This window comes from Rhincodon typus, chromosome 31 (assembly GCF_021869965.1).
Source record: "Rhincodon typus isolate 14 chromosome 31, sRhiTyp1.1, whole genome shotgun sequence".
NCBI lineage: Eukaryota > Metazoa > Chordata > Chondrichthyes > Orectolobiformes > Rhincodontidae > Rhincodon > Rhincodon typus.
Genome location: NC_063362.1, coordinates 24,025,499 through 24,048,775, shown reverse-complemented (window position 1 = coordinate 24,048,775; position 23,277 = coordinate 24,025,499). Strand labels below are relative to the sequence as shown.

The window sequence follows — 23,277 nt, the reverse complement described above, 5'->3', positions numbered from 1 at the left end:
CGTGACGCAGGACATTCACCATTTTTCCAGTAGTGGCAAAGTCCCTTGCCATTTCCAAAACAATTTCACCATATATGTGCAATTTGCAATTGATAACAGTCCTGGTTGATGTTTGTTGCACCTTCCTAACCAAGTAGTACAAAGCCCAATTGCTTCTGTCAAATGTTTCTGCTGTTTAAGTGTGTTACCAGTTAGATTCAGCACATATAAAGAAGCAACAGACTTCAAAATTAATTTTCTACTTTGCAAAATTTCAACCTGCATTTATATTTGTGCCATAAAAATCCATATAGTTCCCTCAACATAGGTCTATGGCAATAAAACACTTTAGCTGCTTTTGCATTGACTTCATTTAATTTTGAATTACAGGCAACCGACATTTGTCAACTGTCTCTCTGCTAAATTAATCTCTCTTTTGTCACTGGCACACTCATCTGCCTGTTTTTCAAGTGCCTGAGTGTTCCATCATTAAATCGACTTTACTAGCTTTTGAGCTACTGTTCGCTGTTTGCTTTTCTACCAAGTGTCATTTTCCCATCCAGTGCTGGTCAGCAATAGAGCAGACTCAACTCATTGACACATGTAAGAGCTACAGTTGAGAGTCCCAAACAATGCTGAATGTGCAGCATCAGTTTGCAGAACGTGAACGTAACTGTTGTAGTGGAGCAGTGGACTTCTAACTAATTACAACATGCTGCATGAAGTTCGCACTCTAGATTTTTCTCCATTCATTCCAACACAACTACTGATTAACTTGCTGTAGAAATAGGAAGTAATTAGAAGTCTGAACATTCTTCCCTTTTCTTCTCCCTGAAACAGTGTATATTATACCTGCATTAATTTCTCTTCCCTCAATTTTTCACAGTAATTGTGCCTAGTGGTGTGGTTTTCATGAGAGTGGAGTGGCTTCATTAACTTCAATGGAAGTGATCACTTCACACTGCCCAAGGAAACAATTCAGAGCCATTTGACCGTGGAATAAATGACTACTGGCCAACACCTGTTGTGCTCTTAGCTAGTCAAGGAATTCCCAGCATAACATTGTTCAGATCAACTCCCAGTGTGTCATTTAACATCGACTCCACTGAATGCACACTGGCCTCTCTATACTGTGTCAATAAAAAAACCTTTCAAGGAAAATAAATCCGTAGAATATTAGTTCATGCTCGTAGTGCAGGATGGAAAAATCAAGTTTATTCAAATACCAGGCATGGAGGTACCTTGGGCTAAAGGCAGTCTCCTAGATTTTCCTCCTTTAGTGGCCTTTAATTTGCTTAACTAGCAATTACCTGTGTTTTTGAAACATAGTCAAAATGTCAAAACTTTATGTTTTTCAAGGCATTTATTATCTAATAAAGTGTATGTAGCTTATAATTGTAACAATAAACTGGTGCAATTGGGATTTCACTTGGTTAAAACGTTTCATTCTTTTGTCATATTTATGTTTGTGGGCTAGAATTCCTGTCCTTTTCCACCATAGTGGTACTCGGATTAGCAATGTAACAAGAGCTATTTCTGTTGGCAAGAGAAAGCTTAAAGCCACTTCACTGAAGAGCCATGCACTGCGTGCAGTGCTGTACAGTAACTGCTGTGTAAACAGGCGTGGAGAGACAGTTGAACATAGTGAACTCTCTTGAGCAAGCAAGCGTGCGTGCAGCCAGGTGATCTGACACTGCCTTGAACCCAGCCATTATCAGCAAGAGAGCTGTAATGGATCAGCCTCCCAGGTTCAGCCAGAGTTCAGCCAATGTCCTGTTTTCTTTTTTAAAAAACCTTGTCATGGATCTGTGGGCGTGTTATTGTTTGCAGGCGGCTGTGTGAAGGTGTCAGGTTTGGCAGGGAGGGTTAGATCTGTATAAACAGCACCAACTGACAAAGGAGGGAGGAAAAAGCCTTTTACAGAAAACCACAAGTCGCCAATTATTACTCCAGTACATTGTCTGGGTGCAAAGGCGTTTATCGCAACACTGAGCTCTCATTGTGGGTGGAATTTATGTTTGCATTTTGCCTTTGTGGTACTAATAATATTGGATCAACAGAGTTTTTCAGACTTCACACCAGATAGTGCATGCATTTCATTCATGGAATCATATGTGACATTTGATTTGTTGCATGTACATAAAGGAGCAAGAAGGCAAATCATTCCATAGAGTACTGTCATTCCAGAAACACATGATTTATTTGTTTATATATATTTACAGCAAATTATATAAAGCTTCACTCTTAGAAGGCAAGGGAAGCAAATTTAGAAATACTTATCTTAAAATTTCAGTTCCAAGCAGTAAAATGTTTGCCTTCATCCGGTGGTTGCTGATAACTCTCAAATCTTCATATGTGAGAATTTACTGCAAAATAAGATTGCAAGATGGACTGGTGCCAGGCATGAGGTTTTTTATTTTTTTTAAGCTTTAGTTTATTATTAGTTGCACAAGCCTATAAGTACAAGAATTACAATTTGGTCAGAAGCAGTAAATATTTCAACAAGTAAATTAGATTTACAATAAAACTTTAACCAAAGAGCTATCCTTACAATGGAGTCCAAAGTTCCTTGAATTACATGTAAACAAAGTCTAGGCTTGTGTCCACAATGATCAGTAAAGCACTGGAAACACAGTTCAGATCTTTAAACAAGTCCAAACGAATGCATAAAGTTACTAGATAATTTTTCAATGAGTGCATATCCTTTTGATTTATCTTCGACATGTTCCTGGGATGTCTGTGATGTTCACAAGATAGCACTGAGTGTCCAGCCCCAGATGCCACGAGGGTGGCTCCCCCCTTTAACCACGGCAGCCCTCATGATGAGAATTTTAAGACATTGGCTGTAACTAAATAAAGCCTGTACTTGTCCAATTCAGAATGCATCGACAATTGGAAGATGTGATGTTCCAATCATGTTGCTGCTCTAGTCCTCCTCTACAGGTCTCAAGAGAAAGAGGCATTGAGAGAAGAGCATAAGAAGTAGGAGCAGGAGTAGGCCATTCGCCCCCTCAAGCCTGCCTCGCCCCCTCAAGCCTGCCCAGCCAGTCGATAAAATCATGACCAATATGCCTGACGCCTCAACCCCTCTTTCGTGCCAGTGCCACATAGCACAATGTATCCACAATGCACAAGTGATGAAGAGAATAAGTATCAAATTCAGAAAAATTACAAACAAGTGAACTGCTCAGTCATCTATAATGTCTGTCTTTTTGGGTGTTGTTGCAACTGTACCCATCCAGATAGGTGGTAAATAGTCCATCACAACCTGATTTGAGTCACCTATATGGTGGAGAAAGTTTGAAAGGTCATGAGGTTAGCCAATCTTCAAACAATACCTATTCTCACTCCAGATCTGATGCCATAGTTTTGAACACCACGTTCACATAATCCCGTATATAGGGCAACTTTCTCGCTTTAGTTCTAACCAATTTAACTTGAATTTCAAGGTTGTGTCGTGGTTTGATTCCAGAAGTAGATAGAAGGAACAACCATTCTATAGTAATAAAGCAGAAAATACTGGAAGAATTTGGCAGGTCATCCACATCTGTGAAAAGAGTAGATAATATTTCAGGTTGGTGAACTTTGACTGTTCTGATGGAAGATCACAGGCTTGAATCATTAGCTCTGTTTTCTATCTCCCAGAAACTATATGATCTGCTGAGTATTTAAAACATTTTATTTCAAATTTCCACACCAGCTGTATTTTGCTTTGTATTACATTGCCTGTGTTCAGGTCCCACCTGTTCCAGATGTGTGCAATACCGTCTATGAGCAGAAAATAAAGAATGCTGGAAATCACAGTGGATCAGGCAACATCAGTGGAGAGAGAGCAAGCTAATTTTTCGAATCGATTTCCAGCACTTTTTTTTTTGTTTTCAATGCAGACACCAGCATTGCAGTAATTTGCTCCTACCACCCTATGAGCCAGTTAATTCGAAAATATCCAAACACTTTATCAGATCACCAGTTTTAAAGAAGAGTCATATTGGACTCAAAACATTGTTTCTCTCTCCATAGATGCTGCTAGAATTGGTGAGTTTCTCCAGCATTCTCTGTATTTTGTTCATAGTTCTAGCATCTGCAGTCTTTTGCTTTTATCAGATCACTTCTAACTACCTTCATTCCAGGTTATATTTCCATCATCTTAACATAATCCAGTTCATTTATCCAGGTTTTCATTGTGACAAATTATTGCTATACTTCATCCAAGGCTTTTCTAAGTGATAAGGGGAGGTGATGCCATAATAGTCATATCATTGAACTACTAATCCAGAGGACTGAAATCCCATCACAGCAGTCGTTAGAATTTAAACTAATTTCATAAAATCTGGAATTGAAAGCTAATCTCCGTAATAGGGACTATGAAATGCCATAGAGTGTCGTAGAAACCCACCTGATTCACTAATATCTTTCAGAGAAGAAATTTGCCTTACCTGTTCTGGTCTACACGTGATTCCAGACCATCAGCAATGTGGTTGACTCTAAATTACCTGCTGAAATGGCCTGGAAAGCATTTAGTTCAAGGCCAGTTAGGGATGGACAACAAATACAATACTTGCAGTGACAACCACATTTTATGAAGTAACAGTGGAAAAAAATGTGGACTCCTATCAGAAAACTGGTGGCAATGCTGTCAGAAAGTGTTTTACAGCATAGAAAGAAACCATTGTGTCCACACCAGTCCTTCAGCATCAATTCTAATCCATTTTCCAGCACGTGCAGGCCAAGTATTGCTGTGGCATTTCAAGTGTTCATCTAAATTATTCTGAAATGACTAGGGGGTTCTTGCTGTACCACCCTTTAGGCAGCAAATTCCAAATACCTACATTTCCCCAAATCTCCTCAAAAACTCCTGCTCCTTAGCTCAAAACTGTGCCCCCAGTTATTGACCCTTCACTAAGGGAAGTTTCTTCCTATCTGCCTTGTTCTGTGCCCCTTCAGAGTTTGCGCACTTCAATAAGACTGTACCTCAACCTTCCCTGCTCTAAGGAAAGCAACCCCAGACTGTCTAGTCTCTCTCCATAGCTGAATCTCTCCGGCCAAGGTATCATCTTAGTGAACCTATTCTGCACCTTTTTGTAGTGCAATCGCATCCTTTCTATAGTGTGGTAACCAGACTGCATGCAGTATTCCAGCTGTGACTTAACATTATATACAGCTCCATTATAACCCTCTTGCTGTTGTAGTCAGTGCTTTGACACATAAAGGCAAGTATCCCATTTGTCTTTTAAAGTTTGAGTTATGTTCGTGCTGGCCATTAACACCTACGAAAGTCCTGTGTTCAACCTGCTTCTCATATGTGTACAGGCCAAATAGCTAAATAAAAAGTAAACTATTGGTAATCTGACAAAGAAAAACACAGAAGGTTGGAAACACACAGCTGATCAAATAGTATTTGTGGGCAAAACAGTATTTTGGATTCATGTGTATCAAATTCTGTTTGGTAGTCATATGAATCTTGTGCAGATACAAGTTCGTTTAATTGTAGATCCAGTGTCCTGCTTCCTTTGTACTTTTGACATAATCAATAATTTATTCCTATTATCAAGCTAATAACAACTTAGTTTGGTCAGTGACAATAAAGTAGCTGTCTATTCAGTATCAAGAAATTAGTTATTTATGTGTGTGCTGGTGCCAGTATAAACCTGCTCTTTATAGAAACTTGGGTAAAGGACCAAGGGCCCATTGTGTGGGAAGCATCAAATTTGAAAACAGTAAGGAGAGGGGAAGCAAATCAAGTAGTGATAACTGGAGAATGTTGAGATTGAGTTTTTAAAAACTATAGGTTGGAAAAGAATAAAAAATGAGAGGTGGAAAGTTCCACAGCTCTGAGTTCTTGAGAAAAATAATGTGTTGAGTAGGAGTTGGCGTGGTAAATCTTAATTTGGCAGTGTTAGTTGTTTCTTGTCCAAATGAAAGATTGTCTCTTTGAGTTCATAGATAGAAATTAGTCATCTAAAGATATGTTTTTAATTTGTGTATATTCCTGCTAGAAACATTCACATATTGTTCATAGATGTTTCAGTTCTCGATCTGAAATAAAGGAGGAATTTAAAATGTGAACAAACCATTTCTTATCAACTGACCTGTCCACAAGGGAACAGATCACGATTCAGGTCAAACAAGGAAATCTTTCTGGTTTTACCTGTGCCAGTAGGATAATAAAGTAATAGATGCGAAAGAGATGCAATTGACCTGAGCCTGAGAGTGAAGACTACAAATGTACAGAAGCACATTCTATAAAAGAATGCTTCAAGGACAATGGACAAAACACAGTGTGATTGTGTGTAAAAGACAGCAGAAGATAAGTCATTTCACTCTGGGCAATGTTGTAAAGACAAAAATATAAGCTAATTCCAATAGTAGTTTAAACATGCAGTAAACAAAGGTTAGAATTCATTTGTTTTACATATATCAATAAATGATTTTGTTGTAATTTTACAGTCACAAAATTATGTTTTAAAAAATCCTCCCTGTCATGTAACAAGCCTTCCCTGTCTTTGCACTATTCTTTTTCAACCTTCAAGCTTGAGTTTTTAGTTTCTATCCAGCTCTCAAAGTTTACATAGTGAACTATTGCATTTGTTGACTTTGTTAACATTTGTTTTGAAAGGTTGTGCATGTTGGCACATGTATTCTGCTTCAGTCAGCACTGATTATGTTTTCTTTCTACATGCATCGAGGCAAAAGTATGTCACTATAATCCATCCATAACATTTGGGCATACTTTTGAATCAAAGTCACAAGGATATTTAAAAGCGCCACCATGAGACAGAAAGCTGAGAACATTGCTAAAATTCAAGGTGATGTAGAAAGCCAAGAAGGAACTAAGAAAAAGCAGGTGGGCTACAATTTAACCCTCTTACCTGGACTAACCACAAAGTTAGTCAAGAGAAGTAGAGATGAAGGAAAAATATGGTGAAAAGGCAAAATGTAATGGCTCTCTACTTAAATGTACACAGTTTTTAGAACAAAATAAATGAGCCTAATGTGTATGATCTTATAGCCAGTACAATAGATGATTACAAGGCGATCAAAACCAAGAATTAAATAATCAAGAGGTGTGACTTTTCAAAAGGAAAGATAGAGGGAAGCATGGTGGGATAGCTTTGTTAGTATGAGATGGAATAAGTACCATAGCAAAAAAAATTATCTTGGATCAAAAGAGATAGACTCCACATTGATAGAGGTAAGGAATAACAAAGGGTAAGACAACACTCGTGGAAGGCCCCCTAACAGTAGCTATTCAGTAAGACAGGGTAAATAAGGACATACGGGAAAAGCAGTACATTAATCATGGGTGACTTTAGTCTTCATGTAGACTGGGAAAATCAAATTCACAAACGTAGTTATGAGGAAGAATTCATAGAGTGAATTTGGGACAGTTTCCAGAAACAACGTGTTGTGTATCTGATGAGGGATCAGAGTATTGTGGATCTTGAAATGTGTAGTGAGCAGATTTAATGATCTCGGAGCAAGAGATCTCATAGAGAATCGTAACCATACTGTGGTGGAATTTAACATTCAGTTTGAGAAAAAGAAACTTGGGTTGGAAATAAATGTATAAACTTAAATAAGTGTAATTACATAGTGATGAGAACTGAGTTGACTGGAATGGACTTGGAAAGGAGTTTAACAGAAAAGATGATTTAGGAATAATTGCAAACATTGAAGAAAATAGTTCATGATTCGCAGCAATGATGTACATGAGTGAGGAAGAAGATGTAGACGGTATACTATAAACACAGATAGAAGATTGATGAACTGATAACTAGAGGGGATACGGAAGAGGTTCACCAGGATATTGCCTGGGATGAAGAAATTGAGCTATAAGGAGAGACTAAATAGGCTTAGATTGTTTTCTTTAGAGCAGAGAAGGCTGAGGGGCACATGATTGAAGTATGTAAGATTGAGGGGTATGGATAAGGTGAATAGAAAGCAGTAGTTCCCCTTGGTTGAGGAGTCTGTCCTGAGAGGGCATAGTTTTAGGGTAAGGGGCAGGAGATTCAGGGGATTTAGGAAAAAACTTTTCACTCAGGAATCTAGAATGTGCTGCCTGGGACAGTAGCAGATGCTGGAAACCTTACAACCTTTAAAAGATATTTGAATGAGCACTTCAAATATCATAACATTCAAGGATATGGGACAGGTGCAGGAAATTGGGATTAGCGCACTTTTAGTAGTAGTTATATTAGTGCAGACTTGATGGGCCAAACGGCCTTTTCTACGCTATATGATTCTATGAATAGAAGACAGAGTTGGGATATGGAGTGCATTTTCAGGATGGCCACCTATAACTAGTGGGATGCCACAGGGATCGGTGCTGGGGCCACGATTACTAACCATGTATATTAATGACTTGGATAAGGGAAGTGAATGTACTACGGTCAAGTTTGAGGATGATACAAAAATAGGACGGGAAGGCAAGTAGTGAGAGTGACACGCAGAGTTTACGGAATTATATGGACAGGTCAAATGAGTGGGCAAAAAATTGGCAGGTGGAATATAATATGGGAAAATGAGAGATTATGCATTTTGGCAAGAGGAATAGAGGAACTGAATATTATTTAAATGGAGAAAAAGTGCAGAAAGCTATAGCACCAAGAGATTTGGGGCTCCTTGTGTGTAAGTCACAAAAAGCAAGCCTACAATTTCAGTGGGTAATAAGACCGTAAGATACAGGAGCAGAATTAGGCATTCAGCCCATCAAGTCTGCTCCATAATTTGATTAAAAGGTGAACCAAAAATCAAAAGGAAGAAAGAGAGAGAAAAATGCTGAGGGCAAAACTAGGAAATAATATAAAAACAGACATTAAGTGCTTATTATATGAAAAGAAAGAGAGAGGCCAAAGGTAGTATATCTTTCTCAACCCCATTGTCCTGCCTTCTCTCTCTAACCCTAAATCTCCTTATGAATCAACAACCTATCAATCTCTGTGTTAAATATACTCGATGACTTGGTTTCCATAGCCTTCTGTGGCAATGAGCTCCTCAGAATCACCACCCTCTGGCTGAAGAAATTTCTCCATCTTAGTTCTACGGGGTCATGCCTTCACTATGAGGCTATGCCTCAGGTCCTGTCTTTCCTACTAGTGGAAATATCTTCTCCACATCCATTCTATGCAGGCCTGTAAGTCTCAATCAGATCCCCAACCCCCCCCCTCCCCATCCTTCTAAACACCTTTCAGTACAAACCCAGACTCCTCAATCCACTCTTCATGTGGCAAGACCTTCGTCCCCAGGATCATTCTTGAAAATGTCCTCTGGACCCCCTCTAAGGCCATCACATCCTTTCTTAGATACAGGGCCCAAAATAGGGAAGGTTAATCAACTGTTCCCTTTATTTAAACAAAAATGGAATATAAAAATACAGAAGTCTCGCTGTAACTATACAAAGCAGTAGTCAGGTCACAGCTGGAATACTGTGAACAGTGTTGGTCCCCTCATCTAGGGGAAGATATATTGACATTAGAGGCAGTACAGAGAAGGTTCACTAGATTGATTTCCGGTATGGAGGGATTTTCTTAGACAGAGAGGTTGAGTAAGTTGGACTTGTACTCATTTGAGTTTAGAAGAATGAGGGGGAGACCTGTTGAAGCATATGAGATCCATAGGGGGAGTTGACAGGGTAGAATCTGGACAGGCTGTTTCCCTTTATGTAACAGTCTTGAACCAGAGGGCATAATTTCAGAGGAAGGGGTCACCTATTCTTTCTCATTTCCCCTGACAAAGAAGCCTACACTCCAAAAGCTTGTGTTTTCAAGTAAATCTGTTGGAGTATAACTCGGTGTCCTGTGACTTCTGACTTTGTCCACCCCAGTCCAACACCGGCACCTCCACATTTAAGACAGAGATGAGAAGGATATTTTTCTTTGAGGATAGTTAATTTGTGGAATTCTTTTCCACAACAGGCTGTGAAGGCTGAATCGTTAAGTATATTCAAGACTGAAATGGACAGAGATTTGTCATCAGTAAAGATATTGAGGATTATGGAGTTAAGGCAGGAAAGTGGAGTGAAGAATTATGAGATTAACCATGATCTCATTGAATGGTGGAGGAGACTTGATGGGTTACTGCTGATCATACATTTTATGGTCAAATGCTGGGTTTGCCAATGACAGTCACATCCTTATTTTTAAGAGAAAATTGCTTTTCCTGCCCAAGGTTCTCAGCAGGAAGTAACAGTACTTTGTCTGATAGGTTTTTTTGTGATAGAAGATACTGAGTAGGGGTTACACAATCTAGATTTGTTCCATCATTTCTGTGGATGAAGTTAAAGTTAAAATGAAACTGCCTTTTTGCAGGTCGATTATTCAAAAAGAAGCTCTGATCAGCAGGCCTACATTGCTGTGAAGTTCATTCAGCGAGCAGGCTTTCAGTGTCACCCTCAGTAACTCCTCTAAGTTAGTACCTTTGATGATGTCACTAGTGTTTACCTAAATCCTGTTGACTGAGAACAGAATCAGGCATGGCTTTGATGTCCACAGTCAAATAACTTGCCAGTGTTATATTTCTAGATATGCATATAAGAATTAGTATTTGTTAACAAAGTTATTGAGGTATGCCGATAGATCAGTTCATTTGGCATAAAATTAAAAACAAAATAGTGTTTTATTTAAGAAAGATTTGGAACAGAGCAAAATAATATTGAGCATTATTATAATTGTTTTTAAAAGTGGCTGTAATCATGCGACCTGCCTGTTGATGTGTTGATTTTGTTTTTTTACTTGACATTTTGTAATTGTACGAAAAATGAAGCCTTGAGACATGCAGCATTAAAGTCCTCCTTCAGTACGCTTTTGTTTAATAAAGCGCTGTTTACTGACGTATCTCCACACACAGGTTCATGTTTGATTTTAAATTGAGATATAAACCAGTTTAAATGGGATGGAGCAGCAATAAACAATGTAAAAGAGCTCTGAATGTTACTGCGCTAACAAGGGACTGTCGGATTGGCCTGCACACTATATAATGTGTCCGTGGCCTCCTCCTGAACTCGCCTGATTTCCATTTGGAGCAAACAGTCCCTTGGCTGAACTAACAATCCTACAGCCCACAAAATGGGGCTGCTTTAGCAGACTAACAAAAGGAGGCCCACGTGTTGGTGGCCAGCCCAGGAATGCTGTGTTTTACTTTCTGCTCTCTAAATCCAACGGGCATGTCGAAAATGGAGAATATGAGCCACACAAGCAATATGAAAGGGAGTATTTGTCCCACTGATTGCAGACTGGCCTGTGGCCAGGGCTGAGGCTGACCGTCAGCTGAACCATGTCGTTAGGCGTGTAGCAGAGCTGATCAGTGGGTAGAAGCCAATGAGTAAGCAGGCATCAGCCAAGAGTTTACACACAAAAGAGAATTTGTGTCCCACTTAACCCCCTCACTCCAGTAGTAACACGCTGTCTGGGCCACAAGTAACCCTTGCACTATTACACTTCACACCTGAATTAATTCAATAGGGCCTGGGATCCTGTTTGGTAAATGGATTTAATTAGGAGACATCCTTTCTGTAAAAAATGTTTTTAACTGAGACCAGTTAAGAAACTTGTTTCTTGCATGGTCTCCATAACACAGTAAGAAATTACACATTCTCTGTGGAAATTACTGATCTTAAGTAGATCCAATAATATTTATGAATCATCCTACTTGTCATTGATTCTTGTACACTGGTGCTGTGATTTACGAGGATTGAGCTGTTGCCACCTCTGCAATCCACTACACTTTGACTTTTGTCTGACACTTTTCTCTGGATATGCAAGTGCTTTACAGTCTTGTATGAAGTGCCATTGTACGCAACTTTACAGAGCTTCTATTTAAATGGACTAACGCCTTCATTAAAATAACAAGCAAGGCAACTTCATACCATTGCATAATATTCGCATGATGTAATTTCAGAGCCACTGATTGATCAGTTCAACACAAGTTAAAGTTGTTAATGTCTCATTCAGAGTTGTTGGTGTTGAAACACCTAATTGCCCAATAAAAACAACATGCCTTTCCAAACTAGCCAAATTATTTTGGTAGAAAATCTGACAACTTTCGTTCACGTTGAACTTCAGCATCCCTCCCACCACCAATAATAAGTAACAAATAACTAATGAGTAGTTTCTATGTCATATTACTTCCTTGGTTTTCTCCAGTTTTTTTGCCTTCTCCGTTCATCCTTGGCATGTTAGTCCCCCAAAACCGATGCAGAGATGAAATTTTGAAAAACGGCTTACATAATTTTTCATTGGGGAAAATGTAAGGAAATATAATGCAGTCTGTAAAAGGAAAGTATATAAAAGATCGTGATTTGCTATTTTGCTTGAATGGTGAGCACGCCATATACTTAGAGTACAAAATTCAGAACTGAAAACAAAAGATGGAGAGAGAGCAAGCTAACGTTTTGAGTCTAGATGACTCTTCATCGGAGCTGACCAGCTGGTGGTAGGAGCTGGAATTGACGTTTTGATTTGGAATTATTCATCAATGAGGCATGCGTATTACAAAGAGGCCTTTCGGAATCTCCAAGTCTGTAAAATTCAAATGAGCTAATCTAGCACATAAGAAACATAAGCACACTGATAACTGAGGGATCTGGACTACAGTGACTGGGATTCCAGGGCCAATAGTTGAATGTAACCTTGGGCCACAAATTTAAAGAATGATGATGAAAGAAATATAATGGCACCTTTCACAACCTCGATGTCCTAAAACACCATTCAGGCAATGAAATACTTTCAAAGTGTAACCATTGTTATGCATCAGCTAGTTTGCACGCAGCAAGGTCCTGGGTAGTATTAGCAAGATGTTTTTGGTCATATTGGTTAAGGGATAAATATTGACTCTGACATTGGTGAAAATTGTTGAGTGCTGCGGAATCTTTAAACCCACCTGAGAAAATGGATGGATCTTCACTTAAATAACCCACGTGAAAGACAGCTTTTGGCAATGAAGCATTCCTTCAGAACTGAATTAACATGTCAGCCTAGCTTGCATAAAAGCACTACATTTTTTAAACTCTGATGCAAAAGTGGTACCCCTGATCTAAGACTGACATCCAGACATCTCTGCCTTTAATTGGTTTAGAAAGCAAATCCCTCAGAAAATAGTCATATACGGACTCTAGATTGAGTGGAGTTGATTGGTGCTGCATCCTTTTGTGTCCTTGTGTTTATTTTCTAGTACAAATAAAGATGTATGTATGGCTGTTACTTGAGGGATGTACTCTGTATAATTATGCCCCTCCCAATCAGCTTTTATTAACTGACTTCTGAAGTGTTCACATGTCACATAGTAATGGTGGCACGTAGAGCTGAAATGCTCTGCTGATCAGGACTGTCCACTTGCTGTGTGGGCTAGACGCTTAGGTTCAACAGCCAGTCCGATCTCCCACGCTGAATTCATATGCAACAGTAAGTCTTGAGCTAAAGATGTTTGCTGTGCACCTGTCTTGCAAACTATACAGTTGTACATACCACCTTGCCTCTAGACTGGAGCATTTTCTCCGTTCACCCAGGATAGTGCTGGCTATTTACTGAGCTCCATGTGTTTAGTGTACAACACTCTGCAGTATCCGTGCTTTCAGGAAATCAATGAAGCATTTGTTCTACTTTCACATCAGTCTTTCAGCATTTCTGTCCAGCTGCTCCTGTTCCAGCCCACAGCTGTGGCTGTCAGACTTAAGATCATAAACTCCCTTCACTCTAATTGTAACAGAGGTGTTTGCATTTTTCCTTCTGGCATTCCAACTAATAGTCTCAACAGAATTTCCTAATTGTTAAGGTGCAGTGTTTAAATTTGGAACTACACAGGCATGAGTTTGCTGTTCAATGAGTATCTGTTCCCTTATAACATCTGCAAGAATTAATTACTGTTCTTGATCTTGTAACCTCTGAACTGCTCAGGCAGGGGCACAGCCTTAATTATCTGGCAAAAATAACTAAAATCAGAGGCATCTAAAATGATAGCTCTGGAAATACCCTATCCTGGGTGAACAGCACGGCCATGAATGGTAAATGTGCAAACCCTTCATCTCAGAGCCACATTATGACTACCTTACTTCAGAATCTGTATGTAGAGGGAAGTATGGATGAGAATTGAATGTGCCAGATTTCTGTTGGGTGTTACATTAAACACGTGAAAAAATCTGTATAAAGAAGTTTAGCGCTAATTATCCATAAGATATCTTCAGTTAATTGTTACACTTTTATGATTGCCTGTATGGAAAGTTCAGTGACATTTGATTCAGTTGCTTGTTTTTCCAGTTGCTTAATATTTGCTTCAGCCTTTTTTAGATATTTGCATTACTACTTGTTTTGATGCTTTCAAATGTTTGATTACTTTTCTTATTGCATATTTCTGCTATTTGTTTATTTTTTAAAGTATTTTTCACCCATCCTCTTATTTTCATCAGCTTCTGCAGTGATTTTCCTTCTAATTCACTAAAACCACAAAGTGGGGGATTTTTTATGCAGAAAATTGGTTGGACCGGTATTGCTTTAACAGAAACATGGGTGAAAGAGATTAGGGAGAAGTAGTTGAATGTTTGAAACAATTCAAATGTTATGGGGAAGAAATAAGGAAAAGGGAACATTTAATGAACTTAGAGCGCTAAAAGAGCAACAAAGAAAGTAAGACACAAAAAAGAAATATTAAAACTTGCAAGTGAGTTTAACATTAACTTTTTTTAAACAAAACAACCTGCTAAGGAGAAATGTGAACCCATTAAATACTCTTTTACAGGTAATACTCTAATGGATGATGAAGAACCACTAAATTTGTTAGCATTCACATTCATTTATGGTGTCCATGTTCATGTTGGGCCTGAAAGCCAGCTCCTTTGAAATTGTAATTATCTAAGCTAGCAGCATGCTCACAAGGTTTTGCTGATCCTCTATTTTTGTAACTGATTTGCAACTTTCTTTCCATACCTTGGCTACAACCCAGCTAAATAAATTGCAGTCTTTTGACACCTTTACTGAATGTGTTTAATGGGTGCCAAAGGATATGCAGAGGGAATATTAGTCCAGGCTTTGGTGGTGGAGCACACTTAACTACTGGTTAAATAATTGTGGTTTATCCATGAATTACTTCTGATGGATGATGCTTTTGTTGTCTTCCCACTACATTTAACGCTGCTTTTGAGATAGCAATAGCATTCTGTTTAACAGAAGCCAATTAATGCAACATAATAAAAGCAAAATACAGTGGATGTTGGAAATTTGAAATAAAAACAAAGTACTGAAAACGCTCAACAATTCTGGCAGCATCTCTGGAGAGAGATACTGAGTTAATATTTCAAGTTGAACTAATTAATGTAGTATTTTGCAAATATTTAATTTATTATGTAACATAAAACTTGTGCATAAATGAGATTTACTGTACACTAATAATAAGCATCAATACATGTCACATTCAGGCTTGTTCAGCATCAACTGTTAAACCTCACTAGATAAAACCATGAGATATGGGAGCAGAATTAGGTCATTCAGCTCATAGAGTCTTCTCCGCCATTCAATCAGATCATGGGTCATCTGATAACCCTCAACTCCATTTTTCTGCCTTATTCCTATAACCCTCCATCTCCTTACTGTTTAAAAATCTGTCTATCTTAGCTTTGAATATGCTTAACAACCCAGCCTCGACAGCCCTCAGTAGCAAAAAATTCTATAGATTCTCTACCCTCTGAGAAATCCTCCTCATCTCCATCTTAATCTCAGAATAAGTGATCATTCATTTATGTCCTTTGGTCCTCAACCCTCCTACAAAGGGAAAACAATATTTCTGCATTTCCCCTGTTAAATCCCCTAAGAATCTTGTGTGTTTCAATAAAAGCTGACTCAATGACCAGCAAGCAATTATATATACTGAACAGACAGGTGTTCTAATTGATCTATCCTGTGTTACATTTCAAACAGGATGCTTAACCAGAGAGTTCGAAGGCCACGCTGTTGCATTGGACCCCACGGCCTCCTACCCAGATATAGTGAGAAACAGGCCGAAGGACAGGAGCAGCTTTTCAAAGTGACTGACAATATTCAGGCTGAATTGTAAGTTACCAGTATCTTGTCTTCCTCCATCCACCCATTTCTTCCAGCGTTTAAATGATACTACTCTTATTCTGCTTGGGTAGTGGCATAAATTTGTTCATGTGAGATGCATCAAAACACTATATAAACCTGCTAAAATCAGTTGCCAAATTATCAAGAGGAGAGTAGCCTACTTTTGGGAAATTTTTATATCGCTTTAATCATTACCTTATCATCTATCTTCTTGGTAAGACCATTGCCTTAACTATTGGAGGCTAGCAGTCTGTGTGGAGTTCAGAAGTGCTGCATTAGAAAATACCAGCTTCAACCCTGGTCTTTATTCAGTTAAAACAAGGCTGCTATGATAGACCTCAGCTCTCCTGAGCTAGAGGGAGAAACTAAGCTGTTTTCCTGAGTGCTTGCTGGTAACATCTGCTAGAAAATGAGCTTTCATGAGCATAGAACTCTGCTTGTTTGTATTGCCATCCATGGTAATATGGTCTGCTATCATACACTACTTAGGGCCACGCAAGAAGAAACACTAATTATGTTAGGCGAGGTATCAAAGAACTAAAGGATCACTACGTTTGTGGCAGAAAAATCTCAGTGCTGTGATGTAATTTGTAAACCAGTGCCATCATGGCCTGCTGGGAATGGAGAATTCTCCAAACGTTACAAATAGATTTTCTGAAATAAGTGCAAACATGGAAAATAATAATGTAAATCATAGGATTTTTAATGTTGTTGAAAGTTTGTTGAAACCTTTTTTTTATTGTAATGCTGCTGCAGTCTTACAGGAATTAAGTGACGCAATGACTTGTTTTTCAACGGACTGTTGCAGGAGTGTCTGTTTTGATGAAAAACATATCTGATATGTTAGAGGACAATGATTAATTAATTGAATTTTAATGTAAAGTATAATAGTTGCAGTCATCACTGGTGACAGCAATTGCACCACTCAAAGATGTCATGTGGTCTGTTATAAAAATGCTGGCTCTCAAAAAGAGCTAACCATTTAATTATGCTATCCAGTCTTTCTCCCATAATTCTTAAAAAATCAAATATTTATCCATTCCCTTTTATACAGTTCTGTGATTCTGCTTGCACAACTACCTGCTTCCATAATAGAATGGATGTACTTGCAACACTACGCTTCTTTTACGGAGTCAGCTCTCACTAACAATTTAAAAGAGATTAAGATATATTTGACTAGCAATTCAATTTTTAAATACATCATCTCTACATGTAGTGGTATATGACATGTACTCCATATACTCCATGATCCACAGCCTTTACTATATGATAGGTCTATTTTATCCTAGTCTAGTCTTTTTGCACAGTGTGTATGTGTGTAGACTTTGCTTTGTCCCCAGCTGTCTGTCATAAAATCCTGATGTCTCTCCTGTTTCCTGGCTTGTTGACAGGCACAGTGTCACGCAGTAAACATTTGTTCTCTGTTAACCCTGTTTGAACATACAGTAATAACTAGGGACAAAGCCTTTGAATCCGTTGTTGGTAAAGAAGTTAAAACTTCAAAGCTTGATTTTTTTTTTAAACTTTGTTGCTCCTCCAGCCTTCAGATGGTTTTGAGAGTGAAGCCACTGTTCTTCCTAAGCGATTCCAGATGCGTGGAATCTCAGCCAGTGTTTCATTTCCCGGCCAGCACAGGGTAATTGCTTTCTGCTTTGCAGTGGCAATCCTACGGTACCTAGAGGATTACATCATGCAGACTTGGTTTTTTATTTCAAACTATCGTGAACTACCTTAGGGGTCTGTCTTCAAACCTCCTGGAATCTGTCAATCTGCCCCCACCACAACCACAACCATCACAGCAAATTCCCAGAACGTAGATGCTAGAACTAAAATACAAACTTCATTCCCAAATGTGCCAGTTTGATGTTGTGCAGATTTGGTTTTCAAATCTTTTGATTTTTCACAAAAACGCGCATTCTCCAGGATGTCATTCAAATAACCATTCTTTCTTTATATATGAGCTTTGAAGCTGCTTGGCATTAAAGCTGAGACCAAATCTGTAATGTGGCATGTACATGCATGTATACTTGCCAACACTGGATATGAATCGAAGGCAAGGATCGCAACCACATTTTTTTCTTTGGCCAAGGGACAGAGCACCAATTGTAGCATCTATATTTGTTCCTTTACTGGTTGAAAATGAAATAATTTAGTGCGTGCTCAATGGGGAGAATGTTCCCAGAAGATTTAGTGAACACTTTACATTCCGTCGTGTCATCTAAGTGGTCTTTATTCAAAAATTACCTTTAATCTGACTTCTTTAACCTATATTGTAGTTTGTTCCATCAGTATATTTTTAATTTGTTTTCTGTCCAGTGATTTACAGCCACACCATTTGTAAAAGTGGATCGTTATGCAGCAACTGCAGTAGCCATTTTGAGGCAGTTGTTTTCTCAAACATTTACTCCCCCCTTCAACCCCTGGCCCTCCACCCCACGCAGTCCTTCCTCCCCATTGCATTAGTTTGAAGCAGGAACTTGTTGTATACGCAAATGAAGCATCAGAAACATTAAACATCATTCTTCCTCAGAAACAACTCACAAATTGTCAGCAAGATGAATAGCCAGTTAATATGCTTTTTGAGCTGCTCTTTGGAGCAGTGATAATGAGCAGAACACCAAAGCAGTTATCTTCTTTTAAATGATGTCATAAAATCTTTAACATAATCTAAACAGGCAGGAGGGGCCTTGGTTTTGCATTTCATCCAAAGATGCCTCTGACAGTGCAGCACTCCCTCAGTACTGCTGGCTCGCAGTGCTCATGTCCTGGTAATGTTTTTGCACCCACAAACTTTGAACAGACTTGAGAAAGCTACTAAGCCAAAGAAACTTTTAAAACACAAAATTCTTTTGGTTGTAATTTAGGTTCTATATCTTGTTCAGAAATCAGTGGATTGTAAAATTGGGCAGAGTGAATGCTGGGTGACTCTGACCTCGGTAACATGATAGTTATAGCTAATGACAAGGAAAGACAGCATCTGCCTCAGTTTGTTGTGGTGCGTGTGCATTGAGTGGAGTAGAGAAAGGACTGGCATTTATTTAGCACTTCATGACCACCATGTACTTCAAAGCACTTTACAGCCAATTAGGAGGAAGAATGTATTTAAATAGGGCAAGAAAATTATGTTTAGAGGAAGACATGATGCCTCCATTGATGAATAAAATGGCTGTCAACGTTTACTTTGGAATTTCAGTGTTATTAGACTAGATGTAAAATTTCTGAACTCTTCTGCATTCAAGTTATTGCACTTCAGCAGAAAGTGGTGCTTGGAAGAAAAAGAGTTTGAAGATAGTTGATTTTTGACCTGCAGTTCCATCCATTATACTGATTAGGCAGAAAGCCATGGGTTGGACATCTGTAGTTTCTGACATGTATGTAATCTGCCAGCTGGTGGGAAAGCCTGATCACAAGTATGCCCATATACTTCCTATCATCTCATTTCCAACAAAGTCAAATATTTATGATTAAATAATGGCATTCCTCCTCGAATTACAGAAACAAAACACTACGAAATGTAAATCATGCTTTTTAGCCACACCAGTTTTTTCACTTATTTCTTGACAATGAACTTTGCCCACTATCTATTGATATCACTTCCACCTGTCTTTCCATTAACTAAAACAACTGTCCTAATAATTGTAGTGTAGAACTGGCTGAACACAGCAGGCGAGGCAGCTTCAGAGGAGCAGGAAAGCTGACATTTCAGGTCCAGACCCGAAACGTCAGCTTTCCTGCTCCACTGATGCTGCTTGGCCTGCTGTGTTCATCCAGCTCTGCACCTTGTTATCTCAGACACCAGCATCGACAGTTCCTACTATCTCTGTCCTAATAATTGTGTTTTGACGCTACCTGAGAGTTTTTTGTTTAACCAAAACTAACCAGTGCAACTGCTGTGTTCCTTTTGCTTTTCCAGTTTCATTGCTGTGGAACAGATTGACAGTTACTGTGTTCTCATATCATCGAAGGCAGTGTACTTTTTGAAACATGGCGACTATATTGACAGGGATGCCATTTTCCTAGAGGTCAAATATGATGACCTGTACCACTGCCTCATCACAAAGGATCATGGGAGGGCTTATTTACAGCTGACAAAAAAAGCTGAAAGTTCGAGCAGTGGTGTGGCCATACCTGGGCCATCACATCACAAACCAATGGTAAGTATTAGAACTCATTTTACTCAGTGTAATTGCGTTGTGAGACAAAACAGGTCCCTGGTTTAATTCCAGAGTCCATATTGAATCATCTTATCTAAGCTGGAACAACAGTTGGGGTGTTTTAGATTTAGTCCTTGATTCCTGAACTAGGGAAGCAGAAAATATTAGGTAGACTTTATACTCCTAATCAGGTGAGCACAGGACTTACATCTGTCTCCCTGCAACAGTGAAATACTTTTGAGACTCACTAAATAGGTTCACACATGAAGCTCAGCCATTTCAGAGACACATTGACAGTACCTGTGCAACCAGTATGAATCGACATTTCCAGTAAGAGAAAAATAAAAATGGGAGAGGTTAGAGTCCTGCATTCTAAGAAACAGAGTTGCCAAAACGGCGCTCAAGCCCTGGCAACCCATCAAAACCCAAGCAACTGAATTTTCTTTGCGTACATATTTATAGGATGCGCTTCGGAGGGTCGGTGGAGACTTGATGGCCAAATGGGCTCTTTCTGCATCGTGGGGATTCTGTGATAATCTTTAACATACATGGATGAATGACATTATATGTTTGTCATTGATGTTTTCTCAAACGTGTTTCTATTTCTAGGTCCATGTGAAATCAGAGTCTCTTGCACTGAAGATCTCACAAGAAATTAATTACGCCAAAAGCCTCTACTATGAGCAGCAGCTCAAGTTACAAGCCACCCAGAACCAAGAGAACCTGGAGCTGGACTCCTAGAAGCCTTTCTAGAGAACAGTCACTTATAATACAAGTTCTGTGACAAACAACATTGATTCTCATGTATGGTAGTATATTGTATGAGTACGCATCTCATGAACTAATTTCGTTTGAACCTCAGTTTAAAGCCTAGTCGAAGCAAACAGGTGAGGGATTGATGACATGCTTAGTTTTGGAGACAGTTTATTACAAGAACTTAATGCGGAGCAGGTTCTGTTCAAATTGTATTTTACATTTTATATATTGTATTTACGGAGAAAAATTGTGACAGAGTTGAGAGTTCTTTATATTTTACTAATCTGTACATACCTGTAATATTACTTTAATGTAAATATTTAGAAAAGCTCACAGGAACAACTTGTGTACAGAAGCTGCATTTAGAACTAGCTGCAGCATAATGTAACAGATTACTTTATTGCACTAGTATGATATCTAAATGGATTTCATTTCTCAGGGCAGTAAATGCCCTATGGAGTGGTCAGGGAAATAGCATTTGCGAAAAGAGTTACCAGGTCCACTGGCTACTCTTTCCAGATCCTTGCTTGTCACACAACTTAGAGTCACTGCCTTTGCAAATTGATAAACCAGGTGAATTGTTAGCACAAATAGGGAAAGCAGTGGGTTGAGGGGGAAATTATATAGTATCAGCATGGGTATAGATTCAAAAGTGTATTTCTGTGATGCAGTATTACAAAGTCACTTTTCTGACAATGTGTGGGAGTGACCGTGAGATGACTGCTACCGTCTTGGCGATGAGTGGTTAAGTCAGATGGGGAGGATATTATCTGGTGTGGTTTATAATTTCAGCCAGAAGCACAGGGATATGAATAAAAATTCCATCTACCCTCTCTTCAGATTGAATAAAGTTATCAGCAATTAAGAAAATCCTCTTTCTCCTCACCCTCACTCTCTGGCTTCTGTCAAAAGAGCACAAAGTAATAGCAAGGAGTGAATTGATGTGTCTTTGATCGCAGAATGCTGTGCAGTTGCCTGTTGAGAAATAGCCGTTGAATGTGGTCAGATTCTGATGGGATTTGGAACAAGTTTGTGACAGAGTACTATCTGTGTAACCACAGCTGCACTGAGACCTATTGTAAGTATACTTAGTGTGTACATGGGTGCACATGCTCAGAAGAAGTTTATAGTATTACAGTTAGAAAATTAGCTCTCTAGAAAAGGAAAGACTATAACTTAAAACCCCAATTATAACACAGAGGGGTCTTGTCTCTGCACTGTATGCACAAAATGTGTTGGACAAATTTCTGCCACTATTTTCTGTTATTGTAAGAGGAATCAGGAATAATACATCATGGTATTCAAACAATGGTTGGTTTGATGAGGAGAGCTGAATATTAGAGTGACCATCCAGTAGACTGCCAGGTTTAGTGACTGCACAGTAATTTTGAAGACCAAACAAGAAGTGACCGACCAGAGACTCCACACACGTGCAGGTGTCCCAAGTGGACAAAGTTGTATTTTCAGGGAGCAAAGGCTGCCTACATTAAGGAGAGAGCTGAATCCAACCTGTTTAATCATATACTGTATGCTGTACAGCAGATGATGTGTAATCTGATAATATTTGAGAGTCACTGATTGTTTGATTCAGAAGAGATCCTGATCAGCTTGCTGCACGAGAGATTCTGATCAGTCTGCTATGGTGGTAGGCTCCAGCAGAACTGTGTTTGGAGTTGCTATTCCTGCTTTCCTTCTAAGGCACCATCTTTGAGATTATTTTACAAGTTTTCCCAGGTTTGGTGGGTGGAGGGTATGGGTTGGAGTGAGATAGGTTTATATATTCCTGCAAGGGACATGTAACAAAAAAAGATGATTTTACCATCCCTACCCAAACCCAGCAACATAATTGATTTTTTGTGAATTTTTATCATAAAATAAAATGAATTATTACAAAAGATGTGTTTGAGGATAATACTTTGCAGTTTGCACAATCCATGGCATTTTAGAACTGTTTCTAAGACTTAGCTGGGAGTGCAGTAAGTGGCAGTACAGAGCATATTGAAATGAAATTGAATATAAAATAAAAGTTTGTCCATCTCTGCAACTAGCTCAGGCAGATGACTTAAGAATGTGAGCAGGACTGTGTCATATAATCATGGAAGGAATCTCAATCTAGTTTATAATGGCTGTGGGTTCACAGCACAAAATGGGCACTCTGCAGCTCATTATAAGAATGCAAAGCCTGATTGTTGGGGGAAGTTGAAACCTTACTCTGGTTCAGGAAGAGGTGCATTTCAAATTGGTGCCAGAGTGCGCAGCTAGGGAGGACAGAGAAGTGTTACTCTGCATCTTCTCCTGCACAATATCCAACCTATCTATTATTCCTGACTTTAAGCACAAAT

General features: G+C 38.9%; 1 protein-coding gene across 2 annotated transcripts in view; it reads left to right on the top strand.

Annotated features, from left to right (window-relative positions):
- The window catches only part of vps13d (vacuolar protein sorting 13 homolog D), a 259,288-nt gene extending 236,458 nt beyond the window's left edge, over window positions 1-22,830 (top strand). For both annotated transcript variants that reach the window (XM_048615025.1, XM_048615024.1), the window contains exons 66-68: window positions 15,882-16,013; window positions 19,939-20,179; window positions 20,789-22,830. In XM_048615025.1, the coding sequence (XP_048470982.1) occupies window positions 15,882-16,013; window positions 19,939-20,179; window positions 20,789-20,920 (505 nt within the window). In that variant the 3' untranslated portion in view covers window positions 20,921-22,830. The remainder of the gene's footprint in view (window positions 1-15,881; window positions 16,014-19,938; window positions 20,180-20,788) is intronic.
- Window positions 22,831-23,277: the final 447 nt, after the last annotated feature.